The sequence below is a fragment of the Oncorhynchus keta genome, chromosome 28, assembly GCF_023373465.1.
Source record: "Oncorhynchus keta strain PuntledgeMale-10-30-2019 chromosome 28, Oket_V2, whole genome shotgun sequence".
NCBI classification, from domain to species: domain Eukaryota; kingdom Metazoa; phylum Chordata; class Actinopteri; order Salmoniformes; family Salmonidae; genus Oncorhynchus; species Oncorhynchus keta.
Genome location: NC_068448.1, coordinates 38,878,444 through 38,896,178, shown reverse-complemented (window position 1 = coordinate 38,896,178; position 17,735 = coordinate 38,878,444). Strand labels below are relative to the sequence as shown.

Below are 17,735 nucleotides of genomic sequence, written 5' to 3'. Positions count from 1 at the left end.
CACTTTGATTCATGAAAAACCAATGATTTCAAATTAAGCTTTCTTCGGTGTGATGTCACTGCTAAAGTAAAATGTTTTCAAATTTAAAAAATGATACTTTTTTTCTCCCAAGCTGTATGTCACAAGTCTAAATATACTAATAAAACAGTGTGCTATCAAACAGAAACCGATGTATTTTTGTATTTTGTCAAGGTTGTAATAAAGGAAAGGTTGTTCTTGTTCTTACAAAACATATATTATCGGTAAATACCTTTAATGGGCATTTTGTTATTGCATAGTATGTTTACATTAGTACTATTGTGTTCATTGTACATGATGTAATAGATCTAAACCAATGAGGAATTGGTGTAAGCAACACCGATACCATATTTCTATACTATAGCCTACTTCTACATAATACACTGACCAACCAGCAATAGATTATAATTATGTTACCAGAAGCTTTTTTTAAACTAGAGCAAAAAAAAGTCAATTCATTTGCTAAGGGAAATGATGCATAATTAGATAGGGAATATAAAACGCTGTGTTGCCTATACGTACTGAGTAGATCCCTTGCACCATAGTTAAGGGCGTATATATAGATACATATATGGACATATAGGCCTACCCTCTGCGTTGTTGATTTAACCGCCAAGCAGGAGCAGTGGGCAGACAGGTTCACGGATGTAGGGACAGCGGGAGCTGTCGAGTGTTCCAAACCAAAACCCTGGGACTATAAGCATGTCGTGGTCCTGGCTCAGCAAATGCAGTTCAGGTGTTGAACGTAATTCCAGAGAGATGCGGTATTTGGTTATCATTCGTTGGAGGTCAAGTATAGGTAGGGGTATTTTTTTTTTAGGCGTACTTTAAATGAATCAAGGATCAATGTGGGCATGGATATCGTCTCCTCTCCCGACAATATATCGTTTCCGCATTCCCGCAGCCATAGGTATTGTGTCCCTGATTAATCGCAACACAAAACCGGTTTCTCCTGATTGCCAGCCTAACTATCGCTGATGCTGCACTATGCATGTTGTGAAGGGAGAAAAGGGAGATCGAAGACGTCTCAACTGTAGGCTAATAGGCGTCCCTAAATAGGCACATTTGATTTTCGCGTCGAATTTGTCGCGGTTCCCTTCAAAAACCTGGGATACCTCGGCGTAGCTATTGGTTTGGGATGGAGGGTTGTTGTCGTTGTTGCATGCCATGTTGTAGTCGGCTGTGGAACTGGATATGGCCCGAATTCCATTACCCAAATATCACCCGATCAGCCGAAATCCCCACTATTTCAGGTGATATCCGTGCTCCGTCCCCCAAGAAGAAACCGACTCAGCTCTATGCGGCTCTGTTTGATTTCGAAGCCAGGAGCGAGGAGGAGCTGACTATCAAGGAAGGTGACAAGCTGTCGGTAATAGAAAAGAGGGGGGATTATGTGCTTGCCAAGAAACTTACAGGTTCGATGGAGTCCGGACTGGTCCCAGCTACTTATGTGGCCATTCTACAGGACGAGTTTGCTAATCACAAGTGAGTGGCGCTTTGTGTGAGCGGGAGCAACCTCAATATTGTTTCATTCATAATATGCTTTTGAGATTTCACCATGTCCAATATATTGTGTACAACCTATCAAGAAGGTAGGCTATCTTCAACATAATGTTAATTGAGCCTGCAAAAATAAGGACAGTGTTGACAGAAAAGTGACAATGCAGCACCAGACAGTGCACAACATTGTAGTGTATAACAATCACACTGTATTACGTTTCTGTAGGCCTATGTGCCTACACAAATAGTTCCTGCTTTTGTGGTCAGATTGGTGCAAGTGCAGCCAAGTTGTAGCTTTATTAAGAACTACGCTAGGTACAGCAGTCGATACACAACTTTTGGCAACTATGGTAAGCGTTCCACTCAGCTCACACCCACACCTGACCGTTTCAGGTGAAACCTGACCATGGAAATGTGCATAGCGTTTGCTGAACAGCACAGGCGCACCCATTCTTGATAATAAATGTGAATATCCTTCCTTAACTATTTGGCTGCAGTCTAGCCTATAAACCCCACCTACTTTTCCACTCAAAGCAGCTAGAAGGGTGTTTTCACACACAGACCTCTATTTAAAGTGAACTCTGGGGTAAAATAAAACGCTAAATAACTTTTGTCTTTGTATTCACACTGCCCTTGTCTTTGAATGAGGACTCAACTCTTTTGCCAGTTCATGTCACCTATTTTGTGGTCTGAATCTTCTTTGCATTCACATTGAGAAACTAACCAATATCTTTTTCCAACGTTCACTCAATGCACTCTGGGTTTTTCAAATCAAATTTTATTGGACGGACACATATTTAGCAGATGTTATTGCGGTTGTAGCGAAATGCTTGTGTTCCTAGCTCCAACAGTAATATCTAACAAACAACAATACACACATCAAAAAAAGTAAAATAATGGAATTAAGAAATAGAAATATTAGGATGAGAAATGTTGGAGTCTGGAGTATAAATAAATATTATATACAATACCAGTCAAAAGTTTGGACACACCTACTCATTCAAGTGTTTTTCTTTATTTTTACTTTGTTCTACATTGTAGAATAATATTTGGGTTAGGCGGATGCCAGGAGAACACTACCTGCCTGAATGTATAGTGCCAACTGTAAAGTTTGGTGGAGGAGGACTAGTGGTCTGAGGCTGTTTTTCATGGTCCGTACTAGGCCCCTTAGGTCCAGTGATGGGGAGATATTAATGCTACAGCATACAATGACATTCTCGACGATTCTGCACTTCCTGCTTTGTGGCAACAGTTTGGGGAAGGCCCTTTCCTGTTTCAGCATGACAATGCCCGTGCACAAAGCGAGGTCCATACAGAAATAGTTTGTCGAGATTAGTGTGGAATAACTTGATGGACTGCACAGAGCCCCTCCCTCAACCCTATTGAACACCTTTGGGATGATTTGGAATGCCAACTGCGAGCCAGGCCTAATCGCCCAACATCAGTGCCCAAACTCACTAATTCTCCTGTGGCTGAATGGAAGCAAATCCCCGCAGCATCTAGTGAAAATCCTGCCTCCACCATGCTTCACCGTAGGGCTTCCTCCAGACGTGACGCTTGGCATTCAGGCCAAATAGTTCAATCTTGGTTTCATCAGACCTGAGAATCTTGTTTCTTCTCCCCCATTGCTCAGTTTGTCCAGGCGGCCAGTTCTAGGAAGACTATTGTTGGTTCCAAACTTCTTTCATTTAAGAATGATGGAGGCCACTGTGTTCGTGGGGACCTTCAATGTTGCAGAAATGTTTTGGTACCCTTCCCCAATCTGTGCCTCGACACAATCCTGTCTTGGCGCTCTACGGACAATTCCTTCAACCTCATGGCTTGGTTTTTGCTCTGACATGGACTGTCAACTGTGGGACCTTATCTGGACAGGTGTGTGCCTTTCCAAATCATGTCCAATCAATTGAATTTACCACAGGTGGATTCCAATCAAGTTGTAGTAACATCTCAAAGATGATCAATGGAAACAGGATGAACCTGAGCTCAATTTCGAGCCTCCTAGCAAAGGGTCTGAATATTTATGTAAATAAAGTATTCCTGTTTTTAATACATTTCCCCAAAAAATCTAAACTGTTTTAGTCTTTTTTTATGGGCTATTGTGTGTAGATTCCTGAATTGTATTTAATCCATTTTAGAATACAGCTGTAACGTAACACTGAATACTGTTTTCCGATGGCACTTTGTATTTATGGTACCACTCAAAAGTTTGGACACCTACTCATTCAAGGGTTTTTCTTTATTTTTACTATTTTCTACATTGTAGAATAATATTGACGACATCAAAACTATGAAATAACACACATGGAATCATGTAGTAACCAAAAAAGTGCTAAACGAATCAAATATATTTTAGGTTCTTCAAAGTAACCACCCTTTGCCTTGACAGCTTTGCACACTCTTGGCATTCTCTCAACCAGCTTCATGAAGTAGTCACCTGGAATGCATTTCAATTAACAGGCGTTCCTTGTTAAGTTTAAGAAGAAATTACACAAATTATGTGTTTGAGCCAATCAGTTGTGTTGTGACAAGGTAGGGGCAGTATACAGAACATGGCTCTATTTGGTAAAAGACCAAGTCCATATTATGGCAAGGACTGCTCAAATGAGCAAAGAGAAACATTCCTTTTAAGACATGAAGGTCAGTCAATCTGGAACATTTCAAGATTTTTGAAAGTTTCTTCAAGTGCAGTCGCAAAAAGCATCAAGCGCTATGATGAAACTGGCACTCGTGAGGACCGCCACAGGAAAGGAATACCCAGAGTTACCTCTGCTGCAGAGGATAAGTTCATTACAGTTACCAGCCTCAGAAATTGCCCAAATAAATGCTTCAGAGTTTCAGTAACAGACACATCTCAACATGAACTGTTCAGAGGAGACTGTGTGAATCAGGCTTTCGTAGTCGAATTGTTTCACAGAAACCACTACTGTAGAATCATGGGACACATGAACACGAAGAAGAAGAGGCTTGCTTGGGCCAAGAAATACGAGCAATGGACATTAGACTGGTGGAAATCTGTCCTTTTGGTTTGATGAGTCCAAATATGAGATTTTTGGTTCCAACCGCCGTGTCTTTGTGAGACGCAGAGTAGGTGAACGGATGGTTTTCGAATGTGTGGTTCCCACCATGAAGCATGGAGGAGGTGTGATGGTGTGGGGGTGCTTTGCTGGTGACACTGTCAGTGATTTTTATTTAGAGTTCAAGGCACACTTACTTAACCAGCAGGGCTGCCACAACATTCTGCATCGATATGTAGAAAGCTGCTTATTGGGACATATTTGTTTTTCAACAGGACAATAACCCAACACACCTCCAGACTGTGTAAGGGCTATTTGACCAAGAAGGAGAGTGATGGAGTGCTGCATCAGATGACCTTGCCTCCACAATCACCTGAATTCAACCCAATTCAGATGGGTTGGAATGAGATGGACCACAGAGTGAAGGAAAAGCAGCCAACAAGTGCTCAGAATATGTTGGAACTCCTTCATGACTGTTGGAAAAGCATTCCAGGTGAAGCTGGTTGAGAGCATGTCAAGAGTGTGCAAAGCTTTCATCAAGGCAAAGGGTGGCTACTTTGAAGAATCTCAAATATAAAATATTTTTAGATTTGTTTAACACTTTTTTTTGTGGGGTTACTAAACTCAGCAAAAAAAGAAACGTCCTCTCACTGCCAACTGCGTTTATTTTCAGCAAACTTGTGTAAATATTTGTGTGAACACAAGTTTCAACAACTGAGACACAAACTGAACAAGTTCCACAGACCTGTGACTAACAGAAATGGAATAATGTGTCCCTGAACAAAGGAGGTCAAAATCAAAAGTAACCAGCTGCATTAAGTACTGGAGTGCATCTCCTCCTCATGGACTGGACCAGATTTGCCAGTTCGGACAGATTTGCAAGTTCCCAGACATTTCTGGGGGGAATGGCCCTAGCCCTCACCTTCTGATCCAACAAGTCCCAGTGTAACGCGCATTTTTTCCCGGCAATAAACGCGAATCCGACCATCACCCCTGGTGAGACAAAACCGTGACTCGTCAGTGAAGAGCACTTTTTGTCGGTCCTGTCTGGTCCAGTGACGGTGCATTTGTGCCCATAGGCAACGTTGTTGCCGGAGATGTCTGGTGAGGACCTGCCTTGGAAAAGGGATGTTTCTTTTTATGTGTGTGTGTGTGACTTCCGGCGCCGACAAAGATGGCCGCCTCGCTTTGCGTTCCTAGGAAACTATGCAGTTTTGTTTTTTTACGTGTTATTTCTTACATTAGTACCCCAGGTCATCTTAGGTTTCATTACATACAGTCGAGAAGAACTACTGAATATAAGATCAGCGTCAACTCACCATCAGTACGACCAAGAATATGTTTTCCGCGACGCGGATCCTGTGTTCTGCCTTACAAACAGGTCAACGGAATGGATCGCATGCAGCGACCCCCCAAAAAAAACGACTTCGTAAAAGAGGGAAACGTAGCGGTCTTCTGGTCAGACTCAGGACACGGGCACATCGCGCACCACTACCTAGCATTCTTCTTGCCAATGTCCAGTCTCTTGACAACAAGGTTGATGAAATCCGAGCAAGGGTAGCATTCCAGAGGGACATCAGAGACTGTAACGTCCTCTGCTTCACCGAAACATGGCTCACTGGGAAGTTGCTATCCGGGGCGGTGCAGCCAACGGGTTTCTCCACGCATCGCGCCGACAGAAACAAACATCTTTCTGGTAAGAAGAGTGGCGGGGGCGTATGCCTCATGACTAACGAGACATGGTGTGATGAAAGAAACATACAGGAACTCAAATCCTTCTGTTCACCTGATTTAGAATTCCTCACAATCAAATGTAGACCGCATTATCTACCAAGAGAATTCTCTTCGATTATAATAACAGCCGTATATATCCCCCCCCCAAGCAGACACATCGGTGGCTCTGAACGAACTTTATTTAACTCTTTGCAAACTGGAAACCATTTATCCGGAGGCTGCATTCATTGTAGCTGGGGATTTTAACAAAGCTAATCTGAAAACAAGACTCCCTAAATTTTATCAGCATATCGATTGCGCAACCAGGGGTGGTAAAACCTTGAATCATTGTTACTCTAACTTCTGTGACGCATATAAGGCCCTGCCCCGCCCCCCTTTCGGAAAAGCTGACCACGACTCCATTTTGTTGATCCCTGCCTACAGACAGAAACTTAAACAAGAGGCCCCCACGCTGAGGTCTGTCCAACGCTGGTCCGACCAAGCTGACTCCACACTCCAAGACTGCTTCCATCACGTGGACTGGGACATGTTTCGTATTGCGTCAGATAAAAATATTGACGAATACGCTGATTCGGTGTGCGAGTTCATTAGAACGTGCGTTGAAGATGTCGTTCCCATAGCAACGATAACATTCCCTAACCAGAAACCGTGGATTGATGGCAGCATTCGCGTGAAACTGAAAGCGCGAACCCCTGCTTTTAATCAGGGCAAGGTGTCTGGTAACATGACCGAATATAAACAATGCAGCTATTCCCTCCGCAAGGCTATTAAACAAGCTAAGCGTCAGTACAGAGACAAAGTAGAATCTCAATTCAACGGCTCAGACACAAGAGGCATGTGGCAGGGTCTACAGTCAATCACGGACTACAAGAAGAAACCCAGCCCAGTCACGGACCAGGATGTCTTGCTCCCAGACAGACTAAATAACTTTTTTGCCCGCTTTAAGGACAATACAGTGCCACTGACACGGCCTGCAACGAAAACATGCGGTCTCTCCTTCACTGCAGCCGAGGTGAGTAAGACATTTAAACGTGTTAACCCTCGCAAGGCTGCAGGCCCAGACGGCATCCCCAGCCGCGCCCTCAGAGCATGCGCAGACCAGCTGGCCGGTGTGTTTATGGACATATTCAATCAATCCCTATACCAGTCTGCTGTTCCCACATGCTTCAAGAGGGCCACCATTGTTCCTGTTCCCAAGAAAGCTAAGGTAACTGAGCTAAACGACTACCGCCCCGTAGCACTCTTCCGTCATCATGAAGTGCTTTGAGAGACTAGTCAAGGACCATATCACCTCCACCCTACCTGACACCCTAGACCCACTCCAATTTGCTTACCGCCCAAATAGGTCCACAGACGATGCAATCTCAACCACACTGCACACTGCCCTAACCCACCTGGACAAGAGGAATACCTATGTGAGAATGCTGTTCATCGACTACAGCTCGGCATTCAACACCATAGTACCCTCCAAGCTCGTCATCAAGCTCGAGACCCTGGGTCTCGACCCCGCCCTGTGCAACTGGGTACTGGACTTCCTGACGGGCCGCCCCCAGGTGGTGAGGGTAGGCAACAACATCTCCTCCCCGCTGATCCTCAACACGGGGGCCCCACAAGGGTGCGTTCTGAGCCCTCTCCTGTACTCCCTGTTCACCCACGACTGCGTGGCCACGCACGCCTCCAACTCAATCATCAAGTTTGCGGACGACACAACAGTGGTAGGCTTGATTACCAACAACGACGAGACGGCCTACAGAGAGGAGGTGAGGGCCCTCGGAGTGTGGTGTCAGGAAAATAACCTCAACGTCAACAAAACTAAGGAGATGATTGTGGACTTCAGGAAACAGCAGAGGGAACACCCCCCTATCCACATCGATGGAACAGTAGTGGAGAGGGTAGCAAGTTTTAAGTTCCTCGGCATACACATCACAGACAAACTGAATTGGTCCACTCACACTGACAGCGTCGTGAAGAAGGCGCAGCAGCGCCTCTTCAACCTCAGGAGGCTGAAGAAATTCGGCTTGTCACCAAAAGCACTCACAAACTTCTACAGATGCACAATCGAGAGCATCCTGGCGGGCTGTATCACCGCCTGGTACGGCAACTGCTCCGCCCTCAACCGTAAGGCTCTCCAGAGGGTAGTGAGGTCTGCACAACGCATCACCGGGGCAAACTACCTGCCCTCCAGGACACCTACACCACCCGATGTTACAGGAAGGCCATAAAGATCATCAAGGACATCAACCACCCGAGCCACTGCCTGTTCACCCCGCTATCATCCAGAAGGTGAGGTCAGTACAGGTGCATCAAAGCTGGGACCGAGAGACTGAAAAACAGCTTCTATCTCAAGGCCATCAGACTGTTAAACAGCCACCACTAACATTGAGTGGCTGCTGCCAACACACTGTCATTGACACTGACCCAACTCCAGCCACTTTAATAATGGGAATTGATGGGAAATTATGTAAATATATCACTAGCCACTTTAAACAATGCTACCTTACATAATGTTACTTACCCTACATTATTCATCTCATATGCATACGTATATACTGTACTCTATATCACCGACTGCATCCTTATGTAATACATGTATCACTAGCCACTAACTATGCCACTTTGTTTACTTTGTCTACATACTCATCTCATATGTATATACTGTACTCGATACCATCTACTGTATGCTGCCCTGTACCATCACTCATTCATATATCCTTATGTACATATTCTTTATCCCCTTACACTGTGTATAAGACAGTAGTTTTGGAATTGTTAGTTAGATTACTTGTTGGTTATCACTGCATTGTCGGAACTAGAAGCACAAGCATTTCGCTACACTCGCATTAACATCTGCTAACCATGTGTATGTGACAAATAAAATTTGATTTGATGTATGTGTGTGTGTGTGTGTGTGTGTGTGTGTGTGTGTGTATATATGTAACGTGTGTATGTATGTATGTATGACTACCCAAAACTAAACAATTTAAAGGTAGTTCTACCAAATACTAATTGAGTGTATGTAAACTTCTGACCCACTGGGAATGTGATGAAAGAAATAAAAGCTGAAATAAATAATTCTCTCTACTATTATTCTGACATTTCACACTCTTAAAATAAAGTGGTGATCCTAACTGACCTAAGACAGGGATTTTTTACTAGGATTAAATGTCAGGAATTGTGAAAAACTGAGTTTTTAAATGTATTTGGCTAAGGTGTATGTAAACTTCCGACTTCAACTGTAAGTGGGTAAAACAGTATGTAAACATTATTTAAAGTGACTAGAGTACCATTTCTTTTTTAAAGTGACCAATGTTCCATGACTATGTACATAGAGGCTGCTGCCCTAAGGTGCATGGGAGAGTAACTGAGTGGTAGCCGTCTCGTGACAGTGACTAAAGTTCAGTGCAGGGTACTGGGAGGGGGGGCAGCAGCTAGTGGTGACTATTTAACAGTCTGATGGCCATGCACTAGAAACCCCAAACTGTAGGACAAGCCATTCCATCAGAATGTGTTATTGAAATGCTACAGTAGATATACCTACTTACATTTTGGACGCTAATAGATTGCATTTAGTTACAAGATGAGACATAATATTTGTAATCAGAAGATCCAGTACTATTAACATGAACAGATTATTGTTAACAGAATAAATAGCAGAATACTAACTCCAGATTAAATAATGCTGTAATAGGCTATTGCTCCTTTAAGAGCTAGAATTGATTTTGTACTTTTGATTGCAATTCTCACCAAACATCTTAAACTATTCAAACCCCACAATTGAATAAGAAGCTTTCTTAGCCTATAGATGACATACTGTTCACACTGCACAAAAAAATGAAGCACCACGTCAAGTCCACATGAGTGACAAAACACTGAGCCAATCATGGCACAACGCTCCGTATTTTCTGCTGGCTTGCCCCACCACCACAGAAAGCACTGCGCTAGGCGGAAACACCTGCATTTTGAGCTGCCTTACTCAAGAAAACAACAAAAAAGAGACCATGTTTGTATGTGGCTTTATTAACCCAATGATATATTTTTTTAAACTTTGTTTGCAAACTGATATGTGTCACGTATTAGTTCTCAATTGATAACATGCATTGGTCAACTCTTCACACACTTCTGTTTCGCTTGACTGTATGTGGACCAAACTGTGAATCATTTTATTGCTTTCACACAATGCTTTCAATGACCACATTCTCCGAAATCCATAACCTCCTTTCTCATTCATACTCCACCTGCTAAACCTTCTAAACTATATCCACCTGCTAAACTATATATTTGCAGCACGTTTTCAACTGCCAACACACTGGTTCTAAAACTGTTAAAAACACATTCAAAACAGAATGATGGCAAATGTCGTACATTTCTGTAGTAACCTGATTGAAACAGAGAATCTCACGGGAATATTTAATCATTCCAAACACAGCTGGTTGCAATTTCAGCTGAAAGCCTACCCCAAGTGTCCTGTTTTTAGTCTCGTTACCAAACAGACAAAGGAGGAAGGCTTCGGAAATGATTTCGTTTGGAAACATGGCTCAAGGAAGACCGGTTTGGTGGGAAAAGAAGAGTGGCAGGTAGAGGGAGACAAGCGTGGAGGACCAGGAGAGGAAGACCAAGCACGGTGGTCTCTGAGATAAGCATATAATATATAGGCTCATTTTATTTTCTGAATGACCTGCATATTCGACTTGTGCCAGCGGAGGAGAGGGGGGCAAGAAACACCCCTACCTTTTTGTTGTGTGGGATAATGTGGCATTTCACTACTCTGTGGCAGTCAGACTGGTTTGCTGCACATCCCAGAATGTCAGTACTATTCCTGCCTCCATACTCCTCGTTCCTAAACTCCTCTATGGGGTTTTTCTCTGCGTGGAGGTGGAAGGTTTATCACCACCATCCAGATGCCCTTGCTGGATGCAATGAATGTGGGGTGTGGAGACACTTCTCCTGAAGACTGCCAGGGTGTGGAGACACTTCTCCTGAAGATACTTTCCAAGATGCTTCGCCAGAGAAGACATAAGATGTGATGTTAATGAGAACTTGTGGCCAAATGCAGGAGAGCGAGAACTAGATCTATCACAGTACTGTACAGTATGAGTGCTTATACTATACATGTTGATGTAATTATTAATACAGCCCTGGAATTTTGTTTTGTTTCAACTCTTTATTTTTCACAAGTAAAATACTATATGCAAAGATATAGAAAAAAATAAAGGCTATTGAAGCAAATTGCTGCATTTCCGATTCATTCTTTTTACATATACTTTAGGACAGTCAAAGTGAAAAGGTGTTATTCTTATTTTATACCGATTTGTGAAAAATGATTCAAACTTCAAAGAAAAAAGTTCATTTATTTTATTGCTCCCTGTTAGTGGTTTTTTATGTCAGTGTGTTGTGAGTGACAATGTATGCTATCTGAGTGAGAATTGTTGCCAGTGTTGTGGTTGAACAAGCTTATTTTGAGACATGTATAAAGTGTTTTGGTGGTTTGAGTGAGTTTGAGGTGAGATTATCTGTTTGGCCAATATGCATGTTGGTAATGCAGACTGTGTGAAGAGTTTTGAAAAAGTGGTTTCAGTATTGACCGACTCTTGTTAGCAATTGAAAATACTGTAATGCCAAAATAACATGTAAAACAGGCAAGCTAAAAATGTGGGTCTCAAAACAGTTTGTGCTCTGCCCTACCTGCCCTGAATGACAGGTCGCCACTGCTCATACCCAGGAAGACTTGAGGCTGTAATTCCTTAGTAAAGGGTCTGAATACTTATGTAAATGTATTATTTATTAAACAATAATAAACCATTTTGCGAACTGCACCGAGTTCACACAAATTGGCTGAAAAGGACAAAGTGTGAAACCACCTGAGCCTACCTCATGTTCAGCCTGTCATGGGTTTGTGTTGCTGTCGGCGTGTGTGTGTGTGTGTGTGTGTGTGTGTGTGTGTGTGTGTGTGTGTGTGTGTGTGTGTGTGTCTGCTCGTGTGCAATTGTGCATGTCTCTTTTTTTTTTTTTATATACATTTTTTAGTCTGTGACTGACTGTCTGCGTCTTTCCCTGTCTGTCTGTTGAGGTGGTACTATGGGAACATTAACCGGGTGAAGGCGGAGAAACTGCTCCTGGCCCCTCAGAATAAGGATGGCTCATTCCTGGTGCGCATCAGCGAGAGCCACAGCGACGAATACACCATCTCAAGTAAGCCAATATTGCATGGTAACATGATAATGACTATGTTAACATATTAAGCACATGCTAGTTTCTTTTGGAATTCATTAACACAAGCGCCACAGGCACCGTATGGTAGCCTACCCACTCTGTTGAATTCATTGTAGTAAATACCAGAAAGAGCCCATTGTTACCCATAAAGATCCTATTCAATTGCATTATTTAATTGATAATGCCCTCCAAGCCGGTGTTGGACATAATCACTTTTAAACAACGGGTTAACAACATATTCAATAAACATATCTACATATTTTCATTCAATGTTATTTTGGATTTAATTTATTCGTACTATTTCATCCTTCCACAAAGATATAGTCCTGACACAAATCTAGGGTTGCTAGAGACGCGACCCAGATGTTTTGTTCTTTTTGTTCTATATCTGTGGACGCGACCCAGTCATTCGTTCTAAAGGTTCCATTGCCATCCTGACTTGCAACGTTCTTATCCCTGGCCCTGCTTTTACAGTCACGTCAAAAAAGTGCAGCCAGAACAAAAGCGAAGTAGCTGCATTTGTTTAAGCTGTTTCCTAGTTAAGATTTACTTCGGTACCTCCATAACAATTAACTTATTTATTTGAGCTGATTTTAATAAATGAAACATGTATCTTTGTTATCCGCCACAGCTGACATAGCTACTTGTTGTATGTCACATTTATCTGTCGGAGTCTGCTACTACTTCTGCTGCCCTGCTTCAGCCTTTTAGGTGTTGATGGTGCTACAGTGTTCTCTTTGTTTTTGGCCAGGATGTTGTCAGTGACGGACGCCAGTAGCTGTGGAGCGAACCTTCGCACCGATGCCCTCTCACTGACATAATCTCCCTCGCTTCTAAACCAGCATTGGCCAGTTTCTGGACTGTCGTGGTCCTGATGTTGTGATTTGTGTATGTCGTTGTTCCTGCTGCCCTGCAGATCTTGGGTAGAGGTGCTGCCATAGTTCACGCCCATCGGCTCTGACGTCTGCCAGATCGAGTCCCGGATACACTCTCCTCTCCTTGGATGGAGATAAAAAGGCAAGGCCGTTCTCCGGGCGTTTCGATAGGGATTTCTCCAGTGATGACACCGGACATAATGGGTTCTCTGGCTGCTCGAACATGAATCCCCTCTTGGACTCCCTGCCCTTTTCCCTTGGGTCCAGATTCTTTGTGGCCTTGTTATATGCGAAAGTGGCGTATCTGAGAGAACGTGTTGTTATATTGTTTTCCAGTAGCCTAATTACGAGTGCAACTTAGAAATAACACAAACAGGCTATGAACAACATACCGTAGACTGTTCTCGTCTGTTTTTACGAGGAATGAGTTTGGCTTTTGTCTGTTCCCCTCTTTTCCTCTTCGACCCAGATGTAACTGGAGGTCAAACCACACTTTCTGGACCAGACCCCTTGGTGTACCGGGATTCAGAGCCTGGGAGTTTTGGAGCTGGGCCATGTCTTTATCAGTGATGGGAGGGTGGCTGTTTGTGATATGAATTACTTGCCGCCTTAGCTGTTTGATTTTGCCCAGAAATGCATGATTCGAGGTGGTAAATTCAGTGTCCTTCATAAGGCACAAGTTGCAACCGATGGGTGGGTCATTTAGAAACCGGTTGAGCCCACTACGGAGTGCCAGGTAGCTACTTATGCTGTACGGCTCCCCCTTCCCATTTCATACATTTCCATAAAAGTGTCGGAGGATGTTCAACTCTTCCTTAGTGACAGTTTTGTAGTCAACTACGTTTTCTTATTCTCTGCTATCCAGCCCTCGAAGCAACACACAGCCCATTTTGTATTCTGAACGGTGTTTTTTCCGTTCGGGCTTTTCTCTAGGTCATTCAATGCAGTATCCTCCAAATCTGCATGCCTGGGTATTATTGGCATCTATTTTTCCCCATTCAGCCATAGTCATGCCGCCGAAAAGATCAAAAGAAATGTTCCACAGTTTTCGCAACAAAGTATCGATTTAGCCAGTCAACTGAAAAGTGTTGTATGTTGCTATGACAACCAGCTCAATGTCGTTCGGACACGTTCACTTTCGATGGGACGGTGGAGATTGCAATTCAATATTGAAAAGGTCGGCGAGACAGAGCAAGGTTTATACAAATCTCTGCTGTTGAAAACCAAATGGGAGGAGATGTCTAGATGCTTTTTATTGTGCAGATCAAGTTCATACATTTCCTGGCAGGGTTGATGAGACCGTGGATTGCGCATTGAGATGGAACAGAGTAAATGTCATATTTAGCTGGTGGTAACTTGTGAAATAGACACCGGTTGGAATGCGGTTTTAACCAATCAGCATTCAGGATTAGACCCACCCGTTGTATAATACATTACATTAAACGGAGTTCTAATATGTAATTCTATGCTGTTATCCCACCATTCCTTATTAAATCATCTGAAAATACCAGTGGAAACAATGGTGTAAAGGGACGTGCTACCGTTCATTCACCAGTGGGTGGCAATGAAATACTTCTTTAGTTGCAAACCTCCTACGTCTCATCACCCACTGTACTGTAAACCGAGAGAGCGATCTCTCAGTCAATGCTTATATGTCAAGTTGTGATTCATTTGGTCAAGTGTGTGAGACATGTACAGTTTAAAAATAAATGCTTTTGGAGTTTGTCACCACTGTCTTTGAAATGTGTAAAAACTATTTTAAAAAGTCTAATCATGTTGGTCTTGTCCATAGGCAGAAACAATGGGAAAGTCTTCCATTTCCGAATCCAGCGTTCATTGATTGGGGCATACTTTGTGTTGGACAAGGTTTCCTTTACCACTCTGGAGGAGTTGATCCGATACTACCAGAATAACTCCAGGAGTCTAGGAGTGCCTCTGGATGAGCCATGTGCACAGCAGGTGTGTGTGTGTGTGTGTGTGTGTGTGTCAACCAATTCTCTCACACTTTGTGGATACCATTCACAATCCAGTTATTTTGTGGATGGTGAATATGTTAGTGTTTGGGCCACATATTCCCCCAAAATCAAATCATATTTGTTAGAAATATGTGTTTTACTTTGACATCATTAGGGAATCAAGAAAATGTAGTGTAGAGGCAGCGATCAGGCTGTTTTTAGTGGAGGCCTCTCAGTGATTCCAGTCTCTTCTCTCTTCCTTTCGAGTGGAGACGATGAGACTGAATCCGAGGCCGTGGAAAGCCACACAGACACACACGCTTGCCCTTCACTCCAGGCCCTTTTTTAGTTCACCATTTTGTTATTTCAAAATGTTCTACTTTTCATGCTTTTCTACTTTTCAATTTAGTTTTTTTTAATAGTGTTAGCATTTATATTTCTTAGCTGTTAGACTGATACTGTTGAAATTTCACACACAATTTGATTGTAGATGTAGTTCTATTGTATCCAAAATGATTTCTGTCCTACATGTTCAATTTGACCAACTCGGTGGCCTTGTGGTTAGAGTATCCGCCCTGAGATTGGAAGGTTGAGAGTTCGATCCCTGGCCGATTCATACCAAAGCCTCTAAAAATGGGACCCAATACGTCTCTGCTTGGCACTCCGCATTAAGGAGATAGATTGGAGGTAAGGCCTTGCATTAGACAAGCATCCTGTCCAAAGGGTGTACTTGTACATGAAGCTTCCTCACGCTACAGAAACAGGAGATGGGCACCTGCTCCTATGAGCTCTTCTGGCTTGCACAAGGCTCGTGCAAGGCTACTTTTTATTTTTATGTTCAATTTGACTAAAGAGAAGAGTACATGAGAAGCTCATACTGAGACTAGTTGACCTCTTCATGAGATTGAAGTTAGTTTCTTTTTAAAAACATTGTTTATACATTTGTGTTTTCTTCATTGCATTATGTTGTGTAGTTAGATGTTCCAAGACAATCACAATGCTAATTCCACAGTAATTAAAGTATCTAAAGATCAGGGATCATCAACAAGATTCAGCCATAGGACACTTTTTTTTTCTGAGCGGATGGTCGGGCAGCCCCGCAAGAAGCCCCGCAAGAAGCCCCGCAAGAAGCCCAAACTGATATAATGTTTGACTAAAACAAAATATATTCATACCTTGCTTACCTTTGTATACGATCGCTATTATGTGTGAGAATACTTTGGAACCGATTTCCAAAATTAAAATCACTTGTACCTGACCTGTTACATAAAATACTGGACAACAATGAAAATGCAAAGAAATATATACAGTACCAGTCAAAAGTTTGGACCCACTTACTCATTCAAGGGTTTTTATTTATTATTACTATTTTCTACATTGTAGAATAGTAGTGAAGACATTAAACTATGAAATAACACACAGAATCATGTAACTAAAAGTGTTAAACAAATCAACAACAAAAAATGGATTCTTCAAAGTAGCCCGCTTTGCATACTCTTGGCATTCTCTCAACAAGATTCACCTGTAATGCTTTTCCAACACCCTCGACGGAGTTCCCACATATGCATACTCGGTAGCTGTGAGTTCTGTGTGTCTAACAGTGTTGTGGTGTCCTCAGAGAGAGCTGTTTGACATGGAGCCTTGGGAGCGTCCTCGGGAGGAGTTTAAACTGCACATGAAGCTGGGGGAGGGCCACTTTGGAGAGGTGTGGGAGGCCCTGTGGACCAGCCAGAAAAAAAGGGTGGCCATCAAGATGCTTAAACAAGGTAAGCATGCTAGCTCTTTTTGCTATCATATTAACTACAGTGATATACATTATTCCGCACACTACAAGCAGAATTTTGATATAGTCTTTCTGGGCATGATCACTGATCAAATTCAACTTGACGAATTGATGAGGGAATTATTTTCAACAACAGTGCAGATGGGCAAATGCTACTACAATGGTAAAAACGTTATTGCAGGCAAACACAATTACACACTCGCTCACCAAGTCAGTCCATTCAGGTCAGGGCCCTCACATTGTTCATAAAGTGATTTATAATGCGTCATGGTCAGTCCTTATCTCACACCTGAAGAGCACTGTTCTCAGCCTCGCTCTGTCTTTTTGTCTCTCCTGCAGAGGACACTAAGCTGGATGAGTTTGTGAAGGAGATCCAGGCCCTGAAGAACCTCCACCACCCCAAGCTCATCCAGCTGTTGGCCCTGTGTTCCAGAGGAGAGCCTGTCTACATAGTCACTGAGCTCATGACCAAGGGCAGCCTCAAGTCCTATCTGGGCAGTGAGTCAAACACACCCACATGTTCGGCTGCATGCAGTGTATGCTATGTGTTCACAGATGATTCTGCTTGACCAATAACATATGTAAGTCGACACACACACAACTTTTCATAGGGTGATGAGATGAAAAAAATGTCTAGGGCTCAGGG

The 17,735-nt window shown here is 42.9% G+C and overlaps 1 protein-coding gene and 1 long non-coding RNA gene across 2 annotated transcripts in view; one reads left to right on the top strand and one right to left on the bottom strand.

The window, feature by feature from the left end:
- The first annotated feature begins 777 nt into the window (after positions 1-777).
- LOC118361296 (tyrosine-protein kinase Srms) overlaps positions 778-17,735 on the top strand; it is a 19,467-nt gene continuing 2,509 nt past the window's right edge. The window contains exons 1-5 of the mRNA XM_035741125.2: positions 778-1,503; positions 12,334-12,455; positions 15,144-15,310; positions 16,925-17,072; positions 17,429-17,587. Coding sequence (XP_035597018.1) covers positions 1,157-1,503; positions 12,334-12,455; positions 15,144-15,310; positions 16,925-17,072; positions 17,429-17,587 — 943 coding nt within the window. The 5' untranslated portion in view covers positions 778-1,156. The remainder of the gene's footprint in view (positions 1,504-12,333; positions 12,456-15,143; positions 15,311-16,924; positions 17,073-17,428; positions 17,588-17,735) is intronic.
- The window catches only part of LOC118361297 (uncharacterized), a 15,603-nt gene continuing 14,743 nt past the window's right edge, over positions 16,876-17,735 (bottom strand). The window contains exon 3 of the long non-coding RNA XR_004820971.2: positions 16,876-17,023. This is a non-coding gene — a long non-coding RNA (uncharacterized LOC118361297). The remainder of the gene's footprint in view (positions 17,024-17,735) is intronic.